Genomic DNA, 24,523 nt, shown 5'->3' with positions numbered 1-24,523 from the left:
CGAATCTGCAAGCTAGAAAGCATAGCGTCCCAGACTGGCAGATTTCGGGCTGTACATCTGGGGAAGTGAAAAGTGCCCTTTCATAATGTTTTCATGGCAGTAAAAAGTGCCGTTGGAAATGGGGCCCCGCCCTCCAGCGGGGAAAGAGCAAGTTCCCTCTTCTCCAGATGGCCTGTCCCAGGGGCGCTTCGCGGTCCGTTGCCGGACTTAGCGGCGTTCTGGGCAGGGGGGCTGCCTGCTTCCGAGGTGCCCGACGCGCTCGCTTCGCCGGAGGCGTGTGCGGGGGCGGAGCAGCTCTCGTAGGCGGGCGCCTTCGGCGAGGAGCAGGTATGAATGGCACGGCGGGCGGAGCGGGCTACGGACCGCCGATAAAACATCACCCACCAACTGCTCTCTCACCGCCTTGAATTCCTGGGTGAATTCACAGACAGTGTCGCCGAACCTGGCTGGGGATATGGGGAAGTCAAGAAAGCGGACTTTGTCGACTTTGCGCATATCAGCCAGGGGTGGCGCTCCTGGACCACTAATGTGGACATCGTCCTCCCCAACGCACACGCAGCGGACTCAGTAGTCCGAAGAGCTAAGTCGGCGGCGGTGCGAAGCTCGTAAGCCTGGGTTGGACCCACCCTCGTGCAGCTCGGCCAGCGCCTGCGCTTGGTAGCGCTGGTAGGTGGCTATCGCATGCAAGGCGGAAGCAGCCTGGCCCGCAGCTATGTAAGCTCTAGCTCCGAGGGAGGTAGATAACTTACAGGCTTTGGATGGGAGACGAGGCGGACCCCGCCAAGAAGAGGCGCCGCGCGGATTTACCGCCATCGCGCACTCAACCTGAGGAATCGCCACATACCCCCTGGCTGTTTCACCGTCAAGAGTGGTTAGGGTGGAGGAACACGCAGCACGAGCAGAAAAAAGTGCTTTACAAGACCGCGTGAGCCTACTGTGCACCTCCGGGAAGAAGGGAACGCCCCTCTAATCGGTCCGGCCGCGGAGCTGGGGGATAAACCATCTCCAACCCACGGCCGAAGCAGCCCGGGAAAGCACGGCTAACATGTCCGTTTCAGGATCCGTAGTGACAGCGCTCACCAGCCCGAAGGGGGTGAGCGGGTCTGGATCATCATCGGACAATGAAAGCCCACCCTCCGATGCCGCGGTGGACATCTGGTCTCCGGTGTCATCGGGCGTAAGGGCTACCATCTGTTAGACGGATCGCTTCCTCCGCCCGAAGCTTGGATGGAGCGCTTAGAGGAGCGGGAGGTCCGCGGGCCTGTGGGCGACGGATTATCTCTCGCTGAAACCCTCAGATCTGCCCGAGTGCCCGCTGCAGAGCAGGGGACAACTGGGGTGGTTCGCCCTTTTGCAAAGGCTAACCGCGATCTTGCGCAACAGTCATGGCATCGCAATGACGACATGAACTGCCCGCGAGCAGCGCATTAACATGCTGGACCCCCAGACATGTAACGCAGTGCCCGCGCCCATCATCCGAGGACAGGAAACCACCGCATCCAGAAACGCACAGTCGGAGCGCCGTCCTGATAAGGACGTGCTGCACGACTGTGTTGCTCTTTCTGTGAAGTTTGCAACTTTATACGCACCGCTCTGGAGGACCGGACCCAAAGAACGCCAGGCAAGGGAGAAACCCAGCTTGACCGTCTGCCACTGCGTGTACACACTCTGGACCGGGAGAATGCTCTCGTTCGCTCAGAATCGCTGGTCACAGCAGGAGGAACCCTCATCGACTCGATCAGAAAGTCTCTGAAGCGAAAAGGATAGCGTCTGCTGGCGCCAGGTGAGCTTATATACTCAGTTGATTGCTTATGCCGCTCACCTGCGCAGGCTTGCGCTGCCAATTCATTCTTAATTGGCCCGTTCAATACTCTTTCAGACGAGTAGCTTCTGAACCGAACCTCCCAATGCGTGGATTTTACAATCAAATCCACTTATAGTGCTGAAGTTCCCCCCGAAGGGGAACTGCCTGAATGGCTCAGAGATAGAATTGTGGTAAGGCACAGATCTGGCCAAAAAAATTGCTGCACTTACAATTCCTAAGAGCACAGTGGCCTCCAAAATCCTTAAAAGAAGATGTCTGTGATGGCCAGAACCCTTCCTAGAGTTAGTCTTTGGCCAAAAAAGATTTTCTGGTCTGATGAGACCAAAAAAGCGTTAGTGTGTGAAGAACCAGGCACTACTTATCACCTGTGCTGTGAGGGTGTTTTCAGCTGCAGGAACAGGACGACTCAATAGACTTTTTTGAGGGAAAGATAAATGCGGCCAAGTACAGGGTTAACCTGGACAAAAACCTTCTTCGGAGTGCTCAGGATTTCAGATTGGGCTGAAGGTTTACCTTCCAGCAAGACAATGACCATAGCACACAGCTAAAATAACAAAAGAGTGGCTTCACAACAACTATGTGACTGTTCTTAAATGGCCCAGCCAGATCTTTGACTTAAACCCAGTTGCGCATTTCTGGAAAGGCCTAAAGTGACTGTACATCAACGTTTACCATCCAACCTGACAGAACTGGAGAGGATCTGCAAGGAGGAAGGACAGAGGATCCCCAAATCCAGGTATGTAAAACTTGTTGAATCTGTCCCAAAAAATACTCATGGCTGTATTAGACCAAAAGGGTGCTTCTACTAAATAAGCAAAGGGTCTGAATACTTAGGACCATGTGATATTTCAGTTTTTTTTTATAAATCTGCAAAAATGTCAATTCTGTGTTTTTCTGTCATAATGGGGTGCTGTGTGTAGAAAAAAAAAAAAAAACTAAATGATTTTAGCAAATGGCTGCGATACAACAGAGTGTAAAAGTCTGAATATTTTCCATGCCCATTGTAATCACATAAGTATAACAGCACAAATGCAACACACGATGTATTGTCACGATGCAACAGTTTGGGATGTTTGTTAAACTTTATTGTATGTTTTTATTTCATTCTATTTTTGACCAATTATTAATTGTTAAAATAAAATTGGAATTTTATATTGATATATCAAATGGCAGATAATCAAATTAACAACAGAGACGCATCACACACCAGTAGTAGCCTATCTCTGTGAATGGAGAGGGAAAATAAATTTAAAATACAGCCTTTTGTTGTTTTGGGTAAGTAAGATATGCAAAAATTAATGTATTTGGAAATACATTTGTTAAGGTGTGTAGCTTGTGTTTTTGTAAAACAAAAAATAAAATAAAATCTGATGCTTTAGTTGACATAGTTAGATTTTCATTGCATCAGATCAAGATTAAGATCCGAATCATATCCATTTAGCAGAAACACTAATCAAATATCTATCCTATTGACCTTATTTTCCACGACAACAAGGGTGGCGCCATTACGCTCATTTTGTCATCTCACTTCCGGTTTCGAAGGATCTAACGTTAGTCGTAAGCTTCTACAGCAAGAATGTCAAGCATTGCGTGTTCAGTTCGGGGCTGCCATAACAATTGGATAAAGAGGAGAAACCAATTACAACAACAGTGTTATGAACACAGAGTGACCCGGTCGGAGTGTTGTGGTGCACCTTACGATTTACATCCACCACCTAAAGATGATGAGCACCTGAGGCAATGGCTGAAGGCGCTCAATTTAAAACAGCCACCCAAGCGCCCTTACGTGTGTTCTTACCATTTCGTTGACGGAAAGCCAACTGATAGACACCCTTACCCCGAGAAATGGCTCGGCTACGAAGCTCCGGTAAAAAAGCCACGCCGGGTGCTGGAAAGGTTGTACGATTCAGGTAAGCCAACTTGTGTAGTGATTGCTCGCCTAACGTCATATTTCTGAAATGCATTCTATAAACACGTTTAAGCTCAGCAATGATGAGTTAAAAGTAATGTTACAAGAAGTCTTGTATGATTACAATTGGCCACATGATGTTATATTTCATATTTATGAATGCATTTCATAGTGAAGGTAATACAGGATTCATAGACGTTAGCAGGCCAGCTAACTTACCAATCTAGCACAGACATTTGGGCTGTGACTACACATCTATTAAGCTTTCAGCTCGAATATACCAACATCTAAAAATCATTAAACATATATGTTTAAAAAAAAAAAAAATACTTATTATAAACATTTAAAAGAATAACTTTAAATAAATTTAAGGAATGAAATTAAAATATATTTTGTAGTGTTCCTTTAATTTTACTTTACATATTCCTAAAGTCCATTTTCTCAAACTACATTTCTTATTCAGATAATAATACCGACCTGTATTACTATTGAATTAACTAATACACACAATGTTGTATTGGTGCAATAATGTATTAATTGTCATTATGTATATTATGTACTAATGTAAAAATGATTATGATTACATTTATTTCAACAGATCCATCAGTGGCTGCCAGTAATGCAGTGGACAGCTGTGAAGATGAACCTGTGTGCATGCCCCTAAATTGTGATGCAGAAACACAATGGGAGGATCTATCCGTCTCTGAGCACAGCTACACAAAGTCACAGCTCAACCTGAAGCCACCGACAAGGGATATGCAAACCCAGTGCAATGAGTCACAGCCGCTGTATATAACGCTACTAAGAAAAAATGACCTTTGTCAGCTCTACACAGGGTTGACATTAGATGCATTTCATTCAGTTGCAGAGCACCTTACAAATGCACACAGCAACAGCTTCCAGCTTCATCCATGGGATCAGCTCCTAATGACTCTGATGAAGTTGCGTCTTAATTTACTGCAGGGCGATCTTGCTGAAAGGTTTGCTGTTTCTCAATCCATCGTAAGCAAGGTGATTTCATGTTGGATTGACATCATGGAGGAGAACATGAGGGATTACGTACCATGGCTTCCCAAGGAAACGATCCAAGCAACAATGCCTCAGTGCTTCAGAGAACAGTTTCCAAATACAACCTGCATTATTGACTGTTCTGAGACACCACTTCAAAAGCCACACAACCTTGACTCAAGAGGCGAGTCCTACAGTCACTACTATGGGCAGAACACAATAAAATACCTGGTCTCCATTGCACCATGTGGACTGATTATGTTCATCTCACCTGCATATGGAGGAAGGTGCAGTGATAAATTCATAACTGCAAACTCGGGTTTCCTTGAATACCTTCGTCCAGGAGATGAAGTAATGGCAGATAGAGGCTTCACGATTAGTGATCTCCTCTATGAAAAAAAAGTAAAACTGGTTATTCCAGCATTCACCAAGAAAGGCATGCAACTCTCGGAGGAAGACACCACCAACACTAGGCGCATTGCCAATGTACGTGTCCATGTTGAGCGGGTAATCTGTAGATTGAAAACCTTCAAAATCATCTCTCAAACAGTTCCAATCAACCTTACCCCTAAAATTGACAAAATTTTGAGAATTTGTGCAGCCCTGTGTAATTTACGTAGCGACATAATTTCTGATGTAGAGGATGAATAAATGTTTATTTGTAGGCGCATTGTATTTGTCATTAAATTTTGTTGTTTTGTCTTTAACAGTTGTGTAAATAAAAAAATTAAGCAGATATTTTAATAAACACTTACAATGATGAGATGTTACATATTAACATGTTAGCTGTAACAAATACTATTGAATTCCACGGTTACAGATTTCCTGCATTCTTTAAAGTATCTTCATTTGTGTTCAACAGAACAAAGTAAGTGTAACAGGTTTGAAACAAATAAAGGCAGAGTAAATTGACAATTTTAATTTTGAACTGTAATTTTTTAACTGTCCCTTTAAGTTTGACTTTAAAAAATAAGACATCAAGTTTGCAAAATATTTTTTGTTACATAGTAAAATTAAATGGTTAAATCATACCTTTACAAGAAGGTCATCATGTGTATCTATAATCCTGGTAAAAAACAAACTTACAACTTAAACATTTAAACTGATTTTACGCAATGGTTTACATAACACATTTTATGATAATAATACACAAATTATCACAATCTTGCTTATCAAAACTGATATAAAACAACTAATATAAAATGGTTCATTTTAAATGATTGTCTTCACCTTCTACACCCCAGCTTATTTAAAATGCAATCCTTATTTGCAAAGCTGCAAGTATCGTGTGGAAAGCAACAGACGGCCTGCTTGAAACTCATCTGTCACCTGAGGGAGCATATACTTAAAATAAAAGGTTTTTAGTCTAGCTACAGTCTTGCTACAGAACTGCTCATTGTATGGAACTTGTAGTAGAACCTGCTGTGATGGAACCCAGACTAGTAGCTTACATGACCTCAAACCTGTACAAAACATGCCAAGTTGCACTTGCAAATAGAAGCCCCGTGGACCATTTGGCTGTAGCTGAGGTATGCCGTCCACCATCCTCACATCATACCTCTGACTTCTGAAGAGGTCCTCCAAAGACTCATCACATTTAAGGAGAGGGGATTTGATCTCCAGCAGTTCATGCAAGTTCAAAACTCCATCAGGGCTTGCTGACAGCCAGGGCTCACTTCCACACACAACTGTCCCTCTGTGACTGACAGTAAATCCTGAACTCTCTAGCCACTGTATTGCAGATGCTTCACTTTCTAAGCCATGGTTAGTTGCTGCATTCCCATGGAACCTGGGGTAGAGGTGCTCTCTAATAAATGTCTGAGGGTTACCTCTGATGGGTACCTTCTTTGCTGTGCTTGCAGTGATTCTAAGCTTACGAGAGTCATGCCACAAATGAGAAGAACTCTGCTCAAGTGTTACACGCTCCAGTGCTGCACACTTGCTAGGATCAATGGCCACTAAGCTGTCATAAAACAACATACACCTCTGACAGTTTTTGGTGCCATCATGGTTAGCATGTGGTGAGGATGCAGGCTGTTCTGATTCCTCTCCCTGCACAGCACTCACACATTTGTGCAGAAGGCTTGAAGCAGGCAGCCGAAGATGCTTGAGTCCCTCTCTGAGGTCTTTCTGGGTACTAAATAAGGGAGTGGGAGGAAGGGGGGCATTTTTGGGCATTCCCTCTGGCATCCGCAGCACATCAGTGGCTTGATGGTGGGAAAACTTTATGTCCATTAACCGCTTCAGGCAGAGGTTCCTCTGGGTCCCCATATTCCAGAGGCGCTGCTCATCTGTGCAGGCAATGCCAGTGAGCCCACTGGACACAGCATTTTCAACCTGACACCAAACATAATTACTGACAAATTTGTATTATTTTGTATTAAGATATGTCAAAATGTTCTATTACCTTATTTCAATATAATTTATTACAAATTACAATTTATGTTTACCTACCTTGTTTTTTTTTTCAGGTGATAGCATGATTAGACTTTTTACACTTAATATATGTGAACCAAATCTTACCTTTAGTATATTCACAGTGTGCATAATTACTATGCAAGTACATTTTCTTATATCTTTATATCTTATGTCTTTCAAATGTATGTATTTATACATGCACATCTATCTATCTATCTATCTATCTATCTATCTATCTATCTATCTATCTATCTATCTATCTATCTATCTATCTATCTATCTATCTATCTATCTATCTATCTATCTATCTTTATTTATATATATATATATATATATATATATATATATATATATATATATATATATATATATATATATATATATATATATATATATATATATATATATATACATCTAGCAATCTGGGCTTTTTTTAAAATCTGCCTTAATAATTTTGCACACTTAAATATAGGACTTTTTCACTTCCAAGTTCGAGCCTCCTGTGCAATTATACAACACATAATTTATAAACATTCACTTACCTTACAGCACTTGCCTCATAACTCACAAATTAAGAGATTTGACCAGATACTTAGTCTGCAGATGGTAACCAAGTCAGCAGCTGTATGTTATGACGCAAATACGTTAACATACTATTATACATTAATTGCTTACTTATGTTAACACAAACGTGACATTACCATACATAATAAATAATAACAATGAGTATTATTTACTTACCTTCCATAATATAGAGGCTGCGTGGCTACAGGACCTACCTAAACCAGCGATGCACGAACATCCTGTAGTCTCCACTGATCCCTGCTTACTAAGTAGCACCCACGCTGAGTGGCATGGACTGCTCGACTGGCTGGGGTGCACATTTGCTTTTAAAAAGACGAAGTCACCCTCGCTGTGCAATAGCACACGACCCACTTTCCCACTATGCAAATATTGGTAGGCCTCGGTACTTTTATAATTCTTCATAGACGCTCCATCTACTCCTTGTGACAGGACAAAGTAATTGAAAATATCCCCGTAAGTTACCTCTGGCCACTTTTTCATATCGTCTACCCACATTAACGGTGAAGATGGATGGGGCAATATGAGACCATCCGATCGTTGTAGTGAGGTTTCACCGTACTCCCAGCTCAAAACATTCCCTGAACTAACATTAAATGCCATTTTTCTAAAATCTGAAACAATCATCTGATGTACTGTGTCAGCGTACCGGAAGTTGGATGACAAAATGCGGAAGAGCGAAGAATAAAAAGTGGGCGGGGCGGAATAAGGTGAATAAGAGAAATAGATGAAGTGACAGAGTGTAAACAGCCTCGATCAGTCATTATAACGCTCATCATCTGTCAGAATTTCATCATGTGTACTGTTGGGTATGCAGATTATGGCAATAGAATAACTGCACTAATTAAATAATTAGTACACAGTAGTGTTAAATAAAATTAAATAATTAGTACAAGTGAAAATTGCATGTAAACATGAGTAGGTTTGCTCTATCGTTATTGAAGACCATGTAAATGATGCTGTGGAAATAGTAAGCAAATTCATTGCTAGTTCGTGATAACTAAATCAACTAATGCTCGTCAAAAAAGTGTCAAATGTTTAAATATCTACAATACAACCATACAGCTTATAAGCTGTGTGCAGCTTTAGTGACAGGATCAAATAAAGACAAGGTCAAAACAAATACACAGACATCAGAGTAAATACAGAACACAATATTACATCTCTACAACCATAAGCCATAAAGCAATCTTTGAAATTTTTGAAGTATACTGATAAATCCTGGGATAACAGAAAGCAAGTCGTTTGCTCAAACTTAAACATTTACTGAGAAAAATGAAATTATTTTACAGATCCTAAAATTAAAATTGACTATAAATAAAACACTAAGTCTAGGTGTTTAGAATAATCAAGTACAGTGATATATTTCCTTTAGTACATATTATTTTCTGTCAAATGATTAATCATAATTAATCCCATCAAAAAACTTTGCATTTGATGCATACTGTATATACATATATACTAAAATACACTTAAAACACAAAAATGTGTACAATTACATTTATACATGGTTTATTATATAAATTTAACTAAACATTTTATAGATAGATAGAACGAGAGATTGATAGATTACGTAAACAACAATTTTTACATTTGAGTATAGAAACCAGTTACTTTAAGGTTATTCATAACATGATATTCTGTAATTTATTCTAAATCAAATATTAACTATATAGTTCTTGAAAGCACCAAAAATAAACAAAAACTAAACTAATTTCTAATGCTTTACATTACTTAACATAACTTTGCAGCATAAGCATATTGATGAGTTTATGGAATCACGCTATTTTTGCACATAATTATAAACTGAATATACTCATAAAATAAATAATATGAGAATTTTGACTGGTTTTATATTTAAAATTTCATTTTTTTTTCAATATTTGTTTGGAAATCTTTAATCTTTTACTTAATATACATTAAGAATTTCCATAAACATGACAAAAATATGTATACCATGACAAAGACTAAATATCCAGTACGTGTTATCTAAGGGGTCAACACTGTCTTTTAATTGAGGGAAAAAACATTACATTTTATTTACCAGTGTCCTTGTTACAAGGCACTAAACATTAGGATAGTTCTTACAATAAAACAGACATAAAAAAAAACAGTGGTATACTATATATAGAGGCAAATATTCTCACTGAACAAAATAAATAATAATAGAGTAGAGAAGTCCACACTGATGCTGACCTAGTAAACTAAATCATCACTGCTCTGCCCTTTTACACGCATGAGCTCCTTTTTACTGCGAATGGACCAGTGACCCCTCCACTCACAAGTAGTTATGTCGGTCTTTCCCCCTGTAAGGGTCTGACTGAAATACTTCCCAACCCATTTCCTCACACAAATCATGCATTTGTAAAATGGCCCTGCACCCAAGCATTGAATTATGAAGAATCTCCATTCTAGGCTGAGCTCTTAAACACACTGAACGTTCTTGCTTTAGTGCCCAAGGGCAATAAAACCAAGAGGCAAACACCTTTATATCTAGTCACCGAACCCTGTACCAAAACACAAATTCACTGCTGCATGCATCCGCAATAGTAATTTGCTCTGGAAATCTGCCAAGCCTACAGAAGGGAAAAGCGGGGCGGGTGGGAGAGAGAGAGAGAAAGAGAGAGAGAATCTCTTGCATAACATTTCTTAACAAGTGTCAAGCATATTTTTAAACCGTCACTTCACCTAACAAATCTGGTTTCCATGACAACACAGTGCTCTGCGCAAGAACGGTGTTCAGTAATGCTTTTGCTGTGCATTCATTACTACCGCTTTATCCGTTCAGTGCCTTGCCAATCTTCATTTAAAACTTCCTCAGATTGTAAATACACTCATCTAGCTTAAAGACATCATATATGTAGTGTTACCAGAAACTCTACATTCAAAAAATGACATATAATAAGGGGATTTCTAATGGTTGAACCAGCTTTAGCCTAGGAATCTAGCACTCAAACCCCTATAAGACCAGCACAACAGCAGCTTGAGTCTATAAGTGGAGTGGGAAACCACCCAGTCTTTTAAGAAGGGTCACACTTGTCTCGATTGTAGCCACACCATTTTCTCTTATTGGAGGAATGGAGAAGGGATGGAGTTGTCAGCTTTGCTTTTGGTTTTTCGGGTAAAGTGTTGATGTTTCGCCGCCTGGATGAAAAAAATGGCACTTTCTGCTCTCACTCCTGCTGGGTGCTTACTGATACTGTTTACAAGCATGCAGTTTAGCTGTGCGATCTGCGTTTAGTTCTCTGTGCAGCTGTACAGCCAGTTACAAAATCAATCACAAAGCAATATATGCTGTTGTTGTAATATGCAATATGTGGTTTATGACCACAAATGCCAATATAAAGAATGAAATGCATTCAGCTTTTTTTCCAGATGAAAGTGCACAGTATTTCAAGCAAGTTTTTATTTCATTTGTTAGTAAATTTGCACCTCAGTTATTTCACAAATTCCACATCATGCTTTACACACTGAATAAAGTGGACTGTCAATAAGATTCATTTTGAAACATGGAGTCCTGAAGAAAGATCTTTTTCATTCATTGCTTACAAATTGAAGTTTGACTGGTCATAGTTCACTTCCATTATTTGGTATGGTTGCATTCATACCAGAGATGAACCGAACCAGAGTTCGTGTGAACCGTAACCCAGACCACCTCTTTCAGGTGGACTCGGGTGTGGTTCAGAAGACACATTCACACTAGCTGAACGTACCATACTCTGACGTCAAACAAACCCAGGTGTGGACCAAAAGTGCTAGTGTGAAAGCACCCTAACATTGTTATCTGCCTGCCATGCTTGTTAGGCTGGTCATTCATTTGGCACTTTTCAGCAGGAAAACCAGCTTGCGGATCAGGTAAACCATTCTAAACCAAAGCATCAGTGCATAGGTAAAAGTAGGCATGGGCTGGTATAAGATTCTGACGGTATGATATCCTTGGACAAAAATATTAAGGTTATTGGTATCACAGTATTGTGATTAGTGATTACTGCTCTAAAATATATTCTTTTTAATAAAACATCATTTTTTCCCCCTTTGAACACATTACATTTCATTTTTTTTTAAAGATTTAAAATGTTTTCGAGAAGTAAACATGTCAGGCTAAATAATGAAAATTAATCTTTGACTTTTGCTGTCTTCATTAGTTTTAAAAACACAGATTTTTTTACAATTTAAAATGGCATCTTTGGATATTTTTTCTGCTAGAGATACTGTTGTCCTAAAAAATTAAATAAAAAAGCTTACATATACTTTAGGAACGGTATTACAGAAAAAATTGACCGTTTTGAAACCTTGACTTTTCCAAACCATGGTGTACTTTGAAACGGGTCCCATGCCTAGTTAAAAGAAAGCTTGACTTCACCACAACCACGTTTCCGACCCATTTTTTTGTAAAATAAGTTGCTCCAGGTACTGTATGTTTTGTTGCGGGTTTCAGAGTCCATGAGAGGGTGCTGTCTATATTGATATGAATGTGAAATACATTTTTGGGATGTGTTTTGTTGTACGCTTACATCTTTGTACACTTCAATTAAAAGGCAGGATTCATTTTACAGATCACCTTACAATCGACTGACCTAAATCTTACCCTAAACCCAACCTGTAGTGTTTTCAACATACAAGACAAATGCATTGCAGCCACACAGTTTTACCATGATTTTACATAGCTTTTACCTGTTTTGTGGAACCGTGTTCCACCAGATCCAAACCCTAGTACAACTCTTCACAAAGTGAGTCACGAGCTGCGTCCAAAAGGACACACTATACACTATGCACTGATGCAAATACACACTCAACAGCATAGTATTTGTAGTATTTGGAACAATGTTTTTTACTGAGCTGAATTTCAAATCGTTTCCCTAATGACAGTTGCCAAATTAGTGAAATAAATGACCAAATAATTTGGCCATACGTTTAACTGCACTCACCATAAGGAGGTGCTATAATCACTCTGGTAGGAGAATTTACTTTCACAATCCAAAATAAATCTAACATTAGTGCCTAAAAGCTCCGCCCCTTCTCCTATGTGAGCAAAGCAGCAGCCGTCGAGTGCGTGAAGTGTCGAACATTCGAAACTTTATTTTACCGGTTGAATAAGTGCATCATCCGAGTATTTAAAGTAAACTTCTTCTTTATAGAGCTTTTGAAATTGTCCTGAGAGATAAACAGGCAATTCATAGACACTTTTATTTAGTTTTGTAGTATTTATTTGGTGTTGTGTAAAGAACTACATGAAAATAATTCTTTAAATGTGGCTGATATATCTGTAATGATATGTTATTTTATATTCCTGTGAATATCATTTGCATGAAAAGGAACTAAAGTAGTAGACCTCATGCACAGGGGAGTTAACCTTTTCAGTAATGTTAGTTTGTGTAATACATGCTTCAGTGAATTAATTTATTTATTAAAATTTCATCAAATGTATTAATAAAACTTGTTTAAGTTTTCAGTGATTTGTTGAACATTTGGTGTATTCTGACCTACAGTAACCTCTGATTAGCTATTTCAAACTAAACTTTACTTTAGGCTATACTGTATGTAGATACAAATAGCTATTTTACAAGAGAAGTGTCTTATGAATGCTCACAGTGTCTATTAGTGCTCTAAATGTGCCGGTTTCAGACTGTTGAGTTAATTTTTTCTTGCATAGACTGATTGACATATGATCTTGCATTTACAATGGAATGAACCGTTATGAGGTTAAAATGTAGAATAATTTATATTATCTATTATTTTAATTAATAATAGTATTATTTAAGATATTGATAGTGGTTAGTACTGTTACCTCACAGCAGGAGGGTCACTGGTTTGAGTCAATGGTTCGCTGGTGCAGCTGGACCATATGGCAGTTCTGTGTGGAGTTTGCATGTTCTTTCCGTGTTGGCGTTTCCTCCATCTAAATTGGCCGTAGTGTGTGTGTGAATGTGGGAGTGTTTGGGTGTTTATCAGTACTGGGTTACAGCTGGAAGGGCATCCGCTTAGCTGTTCATTCCCCTGTAGTGACCTCTAAAACAGAGACTAAACCAAAGGAAAATGAATGAATCTTTTCTAAAGCCAGCTCTCAAATCACCTTCAGATGTATTTTTCTGCATGCTTTGCATTTATTAAATAAAACAGCTGCTTTTACAAAAAAAGGTGATTTTTTTTTTTTTAATGATGAATTTAAATGATAAAAACATAGATCTTATATACAGTACACACATTTCTGTCCAAACAGCTTCCAAAAGTTGATTTTGCATCATAGGGGCCCTTTAAAGTGGACACTTTATTTATTTCACTATGCTTCCCATATTAAGAACCTAAATTTGATGCAAACACTAAAATGGCTATCCTGTCTTTGACCCATATATATTTAAATACAAAGTGCAGCTACTGAGTGAATGCAAACCTTGGTTTCTATGACTAGAAATGGAAGGCCCGTGGAGATGAAGTGATGGAGTGAAGTTATTACACAACCCTTTTACCAAGAGGAGAAATTGCTGTTACTCCATTCACTCATTTATTATGTGGAAAAACACCTTAGGGTTGTTTAAGCTGTTATTTTCAGCAGGTTTTGGCAGCAGGACTATTAAGCTCCCAGACCTTGGTTTAAGATCTTTGACTCCACACACCACGGAGAAACCAAACAGAAATCATTCAGTTTAAAGTTGTTCAACTGATCACAATATTAGCCCTTGGAAATATCATACAATCCCTAAACATGTTATAAAATTCAGAGTGAAACAGGTGAACTAGGGTTAATGTGCACACTGTGCCTAGCAATAATGCAAGTATATTAGGCACAATTAACAATACAATAACAATAAATACAAAATTACATTGCACTTCTGGATTCAATTTTTGGGCAGTCAATTGTTTCTTACAAAAAGAATCTCATTCATTTTCACTGATCATTTCAAATATTTATGGTATTTGGGCTTTTAATTTGAGCTTTTAATTTGTGCATTTTGTTTCGTTCTTTTCTCTTTTTTCTAAACAATAAAATACGATTATTAAGCGTTTTATTGCATACTGTACATATAAATTAATTTTAAAATGTTAAAGTTTATTCGGATTGTCCAATTTGTTTTTGTACAAATGCACAGTATGTGTAACATGAAAGTCGGGTGACAACAGAGGTGAGGATCCAAATGCAGTTTATTAAATCTCAGGCAGGCAGGCAATAGTCAACGCTGGAGCAAACTGTAACATAAGAGCAATCCAAAAAATTTGTCTTGGTCACAGGCGAAGAGATGGGTACAGATTGCAAGCAGCAAGCAGAAAAACAAGGCACAGGGTCAAAAAGAACAAGACAGATAATAAGAACCCTTTGCAATTACAGGAGAACAAGACACAGCACTGTGTGTGAATGTGGGGTTCATAGGCCATGTAATCAGTCTTCATGATCTTTGGCTGAGTGCAAGTAATCAAGGGTGATTCGAAACTGGTGTGTATGAGGGGCTTGATGAGATATGTAGTTTGTTAAAGTGGCATATGTGACATTGATTTGAAAAGACTAGATTGCTGGAGATTGTGACAGTATGGACATGTGACATTCATTTTACATGATAACAACGTTTATCGAATGTTTTTATTTTTTTACCCTTGTGCATACATGCATTTTTAAAATATATTTAAAAATAAAACACTTGGCAGTGATTGGGAGACACAAAAATTGCACCAGTGTTGATAAAGTATTCATGATTCTTTTGTTTGATTGATGTTCAGCATTCTCATTATAAGACAGTTGAGCATGTTAAGGAGGTGTTGACTATATATAAGAAAATAAGTGTATTGGATACACTACTGATTTTTACTGGTATCTGCAAATATACATTTTTAAAAATATTAAACGTCATTAAACGTCAGAAATCAAAATTCCCTTGGTGTTTTGACATATAAGAGATGATTGTTGTTTTGGTAAATTTCAAATCTCAATGTTTTTATTACTCTAAAATCTGTCAAAATGATAGCATTTGCCACTTATTAATAATTTGCCTTTATTACTCAATAGTGTGCCTAAACTCCCCATACATGGAGGATCATCAAAGGCTGCTTCTACATCTACATCAGCCTGTTTAATTCACAGGGCAGCAGATGAATAATTACAGAATCTACATGAAAGCCAAATGATAAAGATTAGCATCAAATTTCAGAAATGTGGAGCCTTATTAAAACCATGCTGTGCTGAATTTACAGGATCTGACTAGACAAATATGAGTAAATGTATTTATTATTGCTTTGTCTATTACAGATCATTTGATACAGGCCCATAGCCAGTTACTTAAAAGGAGTGGTTCTTTTCTTTCAAAAAGTTGAGCTTTGAGGCTGGGAAAGGTTACAGAAAAATGTCTGTTGCTCTGAAAGTTTCAATGAGCACAGCGGCCTCTATCATTCGTAAGTGGAAGATGTTTGGAACCACCAGGACTCTTCCTAGATCTGGCTGGAAAAGTGATCGGGGGAAAAGGGCCTTAGTCAGAGAGGTTATCAATAACCTGATAGTCACAATAGCCCCTTTCACACAGTGATACCAGTAAATATCCAGAAAAATTCCGGAACGACTTTACCAGTAAACTCAAAAAAGCGCCGTTCACACAGACGAGGGCATTACGTAATTTTTCTGGAAAAGAGCGTTCACACACCCATTCCAAAATATTGGTAAATTCTGACATCATAACATCATCAATTGATTAAACCACAAACTCTGTTGATGGATCAACTTATAATATGTATGCGTGTGCTGGCGCTCACGGGCTGCTTCGCGAGCACACGCAACGCGTCAAGCAACTAAAGGAAGCAGAGCTCAAAAGTAAGCAAACAACGGCTTGTCATAAGCATCTTATCAATAATTGTTTACACAATTGGCATTAAGAAGGAACATATAAACATTATCTGACTAACATCTAATAGGTAAATGTGTCTGGAAAAATATTCAAAGGCTTTTATTTTTATAAACCATGCATCCTAGACATGCACACACTCTATCCGTCAATCTTCCTTCTGCTTTTACGTCAATGTTACAACTTCTCTTTCTAGAAAATTGCAAAATTATTTTCAAAAAAAGGCCTGTTCACACATACAGACCTTTCCGGAAAATTACCAGCAAAAAAGTCTGTATGTGTGAAAAAGGCTTTTGTATAAGCTCCAGCTCTTCTTCTGTGGAGAGAGGAGAACCTTACAGAATGATAACCATCAGTGCAGCAATCCACCAATCAAGCCTGTATGGTATGGCCAGAGGAAAGCCACTCCCCACCTGGAATTTGCCAAAAGGCATCTGAATGACTCTTAGACCAAGGGAAACAAAATTCTCTGGTCGGATGAAACAAAAGTTTTACTTTTTGGCGTGAATGCCAGGAATTTCGTTTGGAGAAAACCAGACACCGCTCATCACCAGGCTAATACCATCCCTACAGTGAAGCATGGTGGTGGCAACATGGGGTTGTTTTTCAGCAGCAGGAACTGGAAGACTAGTCAGGATAGAGGGAAAAATGAATGCAGCAATGTGCAGAGACATCCTGAATGAAAACCTGCTTCAGAGTGCTCTTGACCTCCAGCAGGACAATGACCAAAACATTGCGAAATACCCAAACACTGCCTGGCTACGGGCCTGTGATATGTAGAGTATTTTTATAATTTTACCTAATTCACAGCAGCTTCCAACTTTGAAGGATAAAGACTGTCAAAGACGTATATATAAATGTACATCAGCATACACAAAAATGTAAACATGCAAACGTTTTTAAATCATGTCAGTGGGCATTTACTTCAGAGTCTATAATCTGTCTTTTCTAATCAAACGTTCTGGAAAGAAGGGTCAAAACAGAATAGAGAATAGCCTATTACATCAACATAATGATGTTTCTTCATAGCATTCTAAGTTTACCTTAGAAAACAGCACAAAATGTAAAAAGGCAGTTCAGTATCCTTTACAACAGGGGCAGGTTTACTAAATGGAGCAAATTGGTTTGAGGCTGCAATCCTATGAAAATACCAATGATGGTAGAAAGTGTTTCACAGACACAGCAGCTCATTTATGTAAAGATCAATACTATATAATTGAGCAAATTGCAAGTTAGCATGCAGCAGGTTTGCAGACAAGTAAAGTCAAGACTTGAGAAAGTTCTTACATTTTCTGTTCTCTTCAAATCTCATCCTAAGCAACTATCACAGCGTGGCAAGCACAAAATTGGTTCAAAAGTTGTTGTTTTTGTTAAATAATGGTGCAAATACCATAAAAACTAATGCTGGAAATAAGGAATTTGTTTTAATTACTTTTGTGTTTTTATTTTTTTAGAAAAATGTTTAGACTAACAACAGATTAATCAATCTTTGACTTTTTCTATTTAACCACATCTTGACCAGAAACACTTTCTCTTTTTTACTGTGCTACATACTTTTTAAAATGAACATGCTAACAAGAGGGAAATAGAAGAATAAATATAGTGTGAGGGGCCTTGTTTCCAGACTGCTGTTTAATACAAGGTCTAGACATGTCACAAGTTGTCATGATGCTTGTAGAAGATGTGAAATATATTAAAGATGCACATAATTGTTCAATTCTGGTATGCAGAGAACGGTTGCAGAAAGAGGAAGTATGTCTGGGGGTACAAGAGCCAAAGGATGGCAGAATGACTTAAAAGTGACGGTAAACCAAAAATCCACCTGTTAATATCAGTTGTGTATATATGCTAGAGTCAGGAAATGTATGTTAGCAGCGAACCTCTTGAATGTAATTCTTGTATTGCATTGGGGTAACGTAACCCTGAGCTCTGTCACCAAATTATTAATTTGTATCTTATAAATTACTAATATTATTAAAGAAAACCCTCTCCAGACCTTTTCTTATTGAACACGCATTGAATTGGCTTGATATTCCAACACTAACCACTGCAAATGTAGCAAACCTCATCACATGGTTAATTCTCACATAAATTCTGCATCTAGTGTGTCTGTTACAAATACATATGTAAAAAGGTCACCAGCAAAAAAAACAACCATTGTTTAATGATAAAGTAGTGCTTGTGCTGATGCAAGCTGTTAGTAAATCTGGCCCTAAATATTAGATTGTATATGTCATCCTGAATGCGCTGCCTTATGACCAGTGTAAGACAAAAGAAAGAAACTTCATTATAACAAAACCACAATAACACCCAACAACAAAACAGCAGGTTTCACATTCCAAAACAATATTTTTTGCAGAGACCTGCCATTTTAATGCTCCCAATCTAGAGCTTATTTCTGAAGCCAATCATACAAGCTGAACAACCAGGGAATAAGTTTCTCCATCTTTCCCCTTAATCTAGTGAAAAATCCACAGAAGATGTTTTGGTAATGAGGAACATAGGGACAAAATAACTTTCACAGAGAAACCGCTTCAGTTTTTGCCGAAACACATCAGTATAATTGGAAAAGATTCACATTATGTCGGATCTTGTTTTTACAATGGCTATGGTAATGATAATTCTTGAGGCACCGTGGTGGCAGTGCTGTCATGGGGCTTGATAGATTTCATACATTAAAAGTGTATGAATTTAAGATTATCTGCTTTCATGTGTAGATAGATGAGCTTACCCAAGATGTTGGGGAAGACAATTAATGGTGGTCATGACCCTGGAAATAGCCTCTTAATATGTATAATTAACAGTAGATATTGAATAATAGCAGTTGGTTCATTAAAGATGAACTCATTGGCCTCTTTATTAGGTACATCAGCTCAGCTTAATGTTAGGCCCAATCTCAGTTCTATTTTTGTACCCTACCTCTTCCCCTTGAAACAGAGTGTGAAGGGGAAGGGCTTCAAATTTTACCCCTAAGACATGGGACAGCACAACACCTACATCTGTCGTCATATGTCTTTGTAATCTCTTGCTTCAAATGAGATCTGAGATTTATGAGATCTGTATTTATTCCAGTTGCGTTATTTTTTTTATATTTATCTTCAGGAAATCACTGAAGGCAACGATATCATGTTATAATAACAATATAATGTGACAACTAGCTTGTAACTGTACTGCACATTTACACCGTGGTCATATTCATCTATGTAAACACACGAAAACAGCATTGACATTATACCAGACACTGTTCAAAGGTCATTCCCAACCACTAGACTTTTCTGATAGGGCATTCCAAAGTCATCGAGTGGCAGATGTGAGAGAAGCTACTATACAGAAGTTATTAATAGGGAATATAGATTTTAGCTGTTTTTATTTTAGCATGACGGTAAAACATGAACACGGTTATGAATGTATTCGAACATATGCTTGTTTGTTGTAAAAATTCATAATAATGACAAAAAAACTAATTTGTGCATCTCCTGACTTCCGTGTTCAAGCTAAAGAGAATTGAAACAGGGGAAGGGCTAAGAGGTAGAATTGGGATTGGGCCTTAATGTGAATATTTAATCAGCCAATCAAATGGCAGCAACTCAACACAGAAAAAAAAGATGTTTTAATTGACTTTCAATGTAGCATGGCTGTTGGTGTCAGACGGGCTGGAAGCTGCTGATCTACTGGGATTTTCACGCAAAAATTTCCAGTGAGTTTGTTGATGCAAATATACAAAAACAATTTCAAATGACCATTCACAGGCAGTTTGACGATCCGGCTAATCACCAATATAGTGCCCCTATCACTGGAGACCAAAATATTTATCTCTTATAATTCTATAGATGCATTCATAGTTTTGTCTTGTTTGAGATTCTACCATTTAAGTGTTGTGTTTTTTTTTTTTTTTTTTTTTTTTTTTATGCGTTAGGGACAGTGTTATGGAAACAATATGTGACATTTTAATTATATTTTACATTTTTCTTAAGTGCATCAGACAAAAACATAGCACATTAATACGAAATGTAAGAATGAAGAAATTTTGCATTTGCAATCCCTAAAAAGGTCCAAAATGAAGCATGACACTTCCCATGACTAAAATTTAATTTCAAGCTACTCTCACATCCTGAATATATACTTTGTTTGCATATTTCAGAACTGTCCGCTTGTGTCAAATCAATAGGATATGTCCTTTTTTTCCAGAAATTGTTCACTATTTCCCTGCAAAAAATTTATAGGGAATCTTCATGGCTCATGCTAAAAGCTTGTCAGACATCGAAAAGTGGCCCACAAGATGTTTTTTTTTTTTGTTTTTTTTTTGATGTAAATAATATACCTCATTTTCAAATCCTACCTTTGTTTATCTTAAATATGAATAAAAATGCGATGTAGTCAAAAATTTGGGTGCACCCAAGAAAAAAAGTTAGGCACACCAATGCAACCAATGCCAAAAGTTAATCTAGAGCCCTGCTGGGTTCGCAAAGGATCCATTTCAGCAGTGACAATCAGATGAATTTGGTGTGATCAAATGAAGTATGCATCCATCCTGCCTTCTATTAAAGATTTAGGCTGGTGGTGAAGGTGTAATGGTGTGGGGGAGAATTAATTGGCACACTTTGGACCCCTTAGGTGCCATTTACACTAGTGAGTTTCGGTTTTAAAACACATACTGCACATTGTAATACCTAACCCTGAAAATCACTAAATTAATTAAGTTATTTTAACTCATAATTTTTTTTAAAGTTACTTTGACATGGGGATGCACTTCCCATGAACTTCTCTAAGAAATAAACATTATAATCTTCTTAAATTTGTGCAAAAGGTAATGTTGACACATTGATTGATTGGTTAAATTTGGGCTGCTTACAGACTTGTTTAATACTTACTAACTTGTTTTATACTTGATATACTTTACTAAAATAAATGTATTTTTAAAATAAAAAATGTCTTAATGCCTCCTTTTCGTTTACATGTTAGTTTTTGCTTCATGTTGAAATGTATTTGTGTTCAGGTAATAGAATGAATTCAGTCCAAACGACTCTAGCTAATCAAATAGTTTGAGGAAACTGTTTGCGGCAAACCATTTAAGTTGATTAACTTTATTCATTTGAGTTAAGTCAACTTTAACACAAAACCATTTGCCGCAATCAGTTTCCTAAAATCATTTGCGTAGCTGTTTTTGTAGCTATATAGCTGCACATCACATCTGTACAAGTTACTAATACCCTAAATGTTTAACAATATGAACTCAAATAATATAAGAGCATATGATTCAATATAGTGAAGTTAACAATACTCAAATCATCTGGTTTCAAAACTTAAACAGTTTACACAATAGGTTTCCTCAAACAGTTTAAGTTAACTTATCGGGTTTTACAGTGTATGTTTTGCTATGGTTATAACTGGCATCTGCTCTACTTCAGCATCTTTGTCCCATGAAAACCAAGCATTGTGAAAACACCAAAGACCTTGTTTTAGTTTGGAAATGCAGTTGTTACATTTAAGTATAGCCAGACTGTTAAAACACCACACATGAGCATCTTTTAATTTTAAATAATACAATCTTGCTAGAGTATTTCTACTGACCATGTCAGTCCTTTTATAACCACAGTATACTCATCTTGTAAAGACTATAAGCATGATTACAAACCAACCACTTACTATAAAGCTCAAAATCATCTCAGACACAAATGGCCTGCACAGTCACCAGATCTCAATGAAAGATTTACATTGTGGTTGAGCTGTCAACCTTTTAAAAACAACAGCACAATTCTGCTCCATTTACTGATCACCTATAATGCAAAATATCTGCTCAAAACTAACCAGACAAAAAGCATTTCTGAGACTTTCTTGGACATTTCTAATATATTTGTTGAATATTACAATCTAATGAAAAGATTGTTAAGAAAATCACTGTGTATTTAGCAGCAGCATTACACTTATGATGTTGTATTAACACCAGCACATCATGTCCAGCTGTGTGTCTCCCAGTGGCTGATGACAACAGCAGGATGATATAATTCCCACTCGGGTGTGAACGGTAATGACAAGACCAACTGTGATTCTTTAATGTTAAAAACAACTGCAGTCAAGAAAGGAAATGTGTAATATAATATCAACATTACTGCAATGGCTATGGCCAGGGCTAACGTAAAACTGCAGACTTTTGTTTTGCTATTTCTCTGCAGACATTTGTATTAAAAATAATGACAATAAAAACAAAATGAGCAGATTTATGTTAAATGATTTAGAGAGTACAGAAGCTGAAAATTTAGAATAACAATTATCTTTTTTAAATGATCGCCTCAAAAATAAAATAAAATAAAAAATCTTCTTAAAGAAATCTACTCACCATTTACTCAATGGTTCAAAAACTTTATCGGTTTCTTTCTTCTTTTGAACACAAAAAAGGGTATATATTACAGAGAAATGAAAACCTGTAATCACTGACATCCATATCACTTGTTTTCATACTATGGAAGTCAACGGCTACAGGTGTCCAACATTTTTCAAAATATCTTCTTTTGTGTTAAACAAGAGAGAGAAACTCACAAAGTGTGAGTTAATGATGACAGAATTTATTTAGTTTTGGGTTAACTTCCTTTAACGTTTGTTTAAAGTTTACAATGCAAATACAATTAGAACCACTTGTTTGGAAAAAAAATTAAATAATACAATCACACACAAATCATCTAAACATTGGCATGACATAAAAAAATATTACTAAAATTAATAAAACATTTTATAAATTTATATGGGGCATGGTGGCTCAGTGGTTAGCACTGTCACCTCACAGCTAATAGGTCCCTGGTTCAAGTCCTGGCTGGGCCAGTTGCCATTTCTGTGTTTGCTCATGTTCTCACCATGTTGGCATGGGTTTCCTTTAGTTGTCCCCACAGTCCAAACAAATGTGCTATGGGTGAATTTATGTACTAAATTGGCAGTAGTGTATAAGTATGTGTGTGTGAATTAGTGTATGAGTGTTTCCCAGTACTGGGTTACAGCTGGAAGAGCATCTGCTGCATATAACATTTGCTGAAATAGTTGGTGGTTCATTCTGCTGTGGGAAATAAGAGACTAAGTCGAAGATAAAAAAAATAAAAGAATGAATAAATATATATTTACACACATTTACATAAGTAAATAAATAGATATTATTTAATATTAGCTTTTTGCTGACCTTTTCTGCTGATTCATGCAGTGTGTGGGCCCTCTTATGGCTCAGCATATTTTAGTAAATCAATATTAGGTGGATGGTTTGATGTTTAGTCAGAGGAACACTGTATTAAACTTAGAAACCTTTGCGCTTTTGAGTTGACAGGGCATTTAAAAAAAAAATAAATAAATAAAACACACATTTACAGTTAGAAGTGTGATATGGCTGTATATCAGCACTAGTGGGACGCACACCTCTCACAGCCATATCGCACTGCTATGAGTGTGGTATTGGGTTTATACAACAGTTCCACAGCACAATCATGTAAATAAAATAGAAAATCAAACACAGAGAGTCTTAAACCTTTTTGTATTAGGAACTACTTTCTTACGCCATCCATTTACCCCTGTAGCTGACGTCAGAACAGCAGAAGCCATTACTAATTCTCCAACGTCACTTTAGAGCTAGAGTTTAAATGATTCTCTGTAGTGTAATGTCTAGTGATGACAAAACTGATTTTGCTCACATTTTAAGATAAGAAAGCTAAACGTGACATGAAATGCCTTTCTTCTACAGAGATATCTCCCTACAATCTATTACAGTCTACAGTATTTCTCTGTTGCCATTGGTATTGTGAAGGGCGCCAGGAGTCCTGCGTTTACCCAGAGATAGGAATAAAAAAAGGAGACAGAAACTATTTCACTCTTCCTATTGGCCTTTATGCGCTTCTCCCAATTACTGTCGACTACATGCATGCTAGTCAACGACAATAAGTAGGCAAAAGAAATAGAAAAAGACACTCAAACATGCCTCACAAA

At 37.7% G+C, this 24,523-nt stretch overlaps 2 protein-coding genes across 6 annotated transcripts in view; one reads left to right on the top strand and one right to left on the bottom strand.

The window, feature by feature from the left end:
* The window catches only part of rasgrf2b (Ras protein-specific guanine nucleotide-releasing factor 2b), a 140,739-nt gene that overhangs the window by 96,206 nt on the left and 20,010 nt on the right, over positions 1-24,523 (bottom strand). The gene's annotated exons all lie outside the window — the stretch shown is intronic.
* LOC141385857 (uncharacterized) lies at positions 3,347-5,661 on the top strand. The gene is made up of 2 exons (XM_073952374.1): positions 3,347-3,735; positions 4,333-5,661. Exons 1-2 carry the CDS (start codon positions 3,402-3,404, stop codon positions 5,391-5,393), a joined length of 1,395 nt encoding a protein of 464 aa, XP_073808475.1. The 5' UTR covers positions 3,347-3,401; the 3' UTR covers positions 5,394-5,661.

The sequence above is a fragment of the Danio rerio genome, chromosome 5 (genome assembly GCF_049306965.1).
Source record: "Danio rerio strain Tuebingen ecotype United States chromosome 5, GRCz12tu, whole genome shotgun sequence".
In the NCBI taxonomy this organism is placed as follows: Eukaryota; Metazoa; Chordata; class Actinopteri; order Cypriniformes; family Danionidae; genus Danio; species Danio rerio.
The sequence above is the reverse complement of the archived record's forward strand: the minus strand, read 5'-3'. Positions and strand labels throughout refer to the sequence as shown.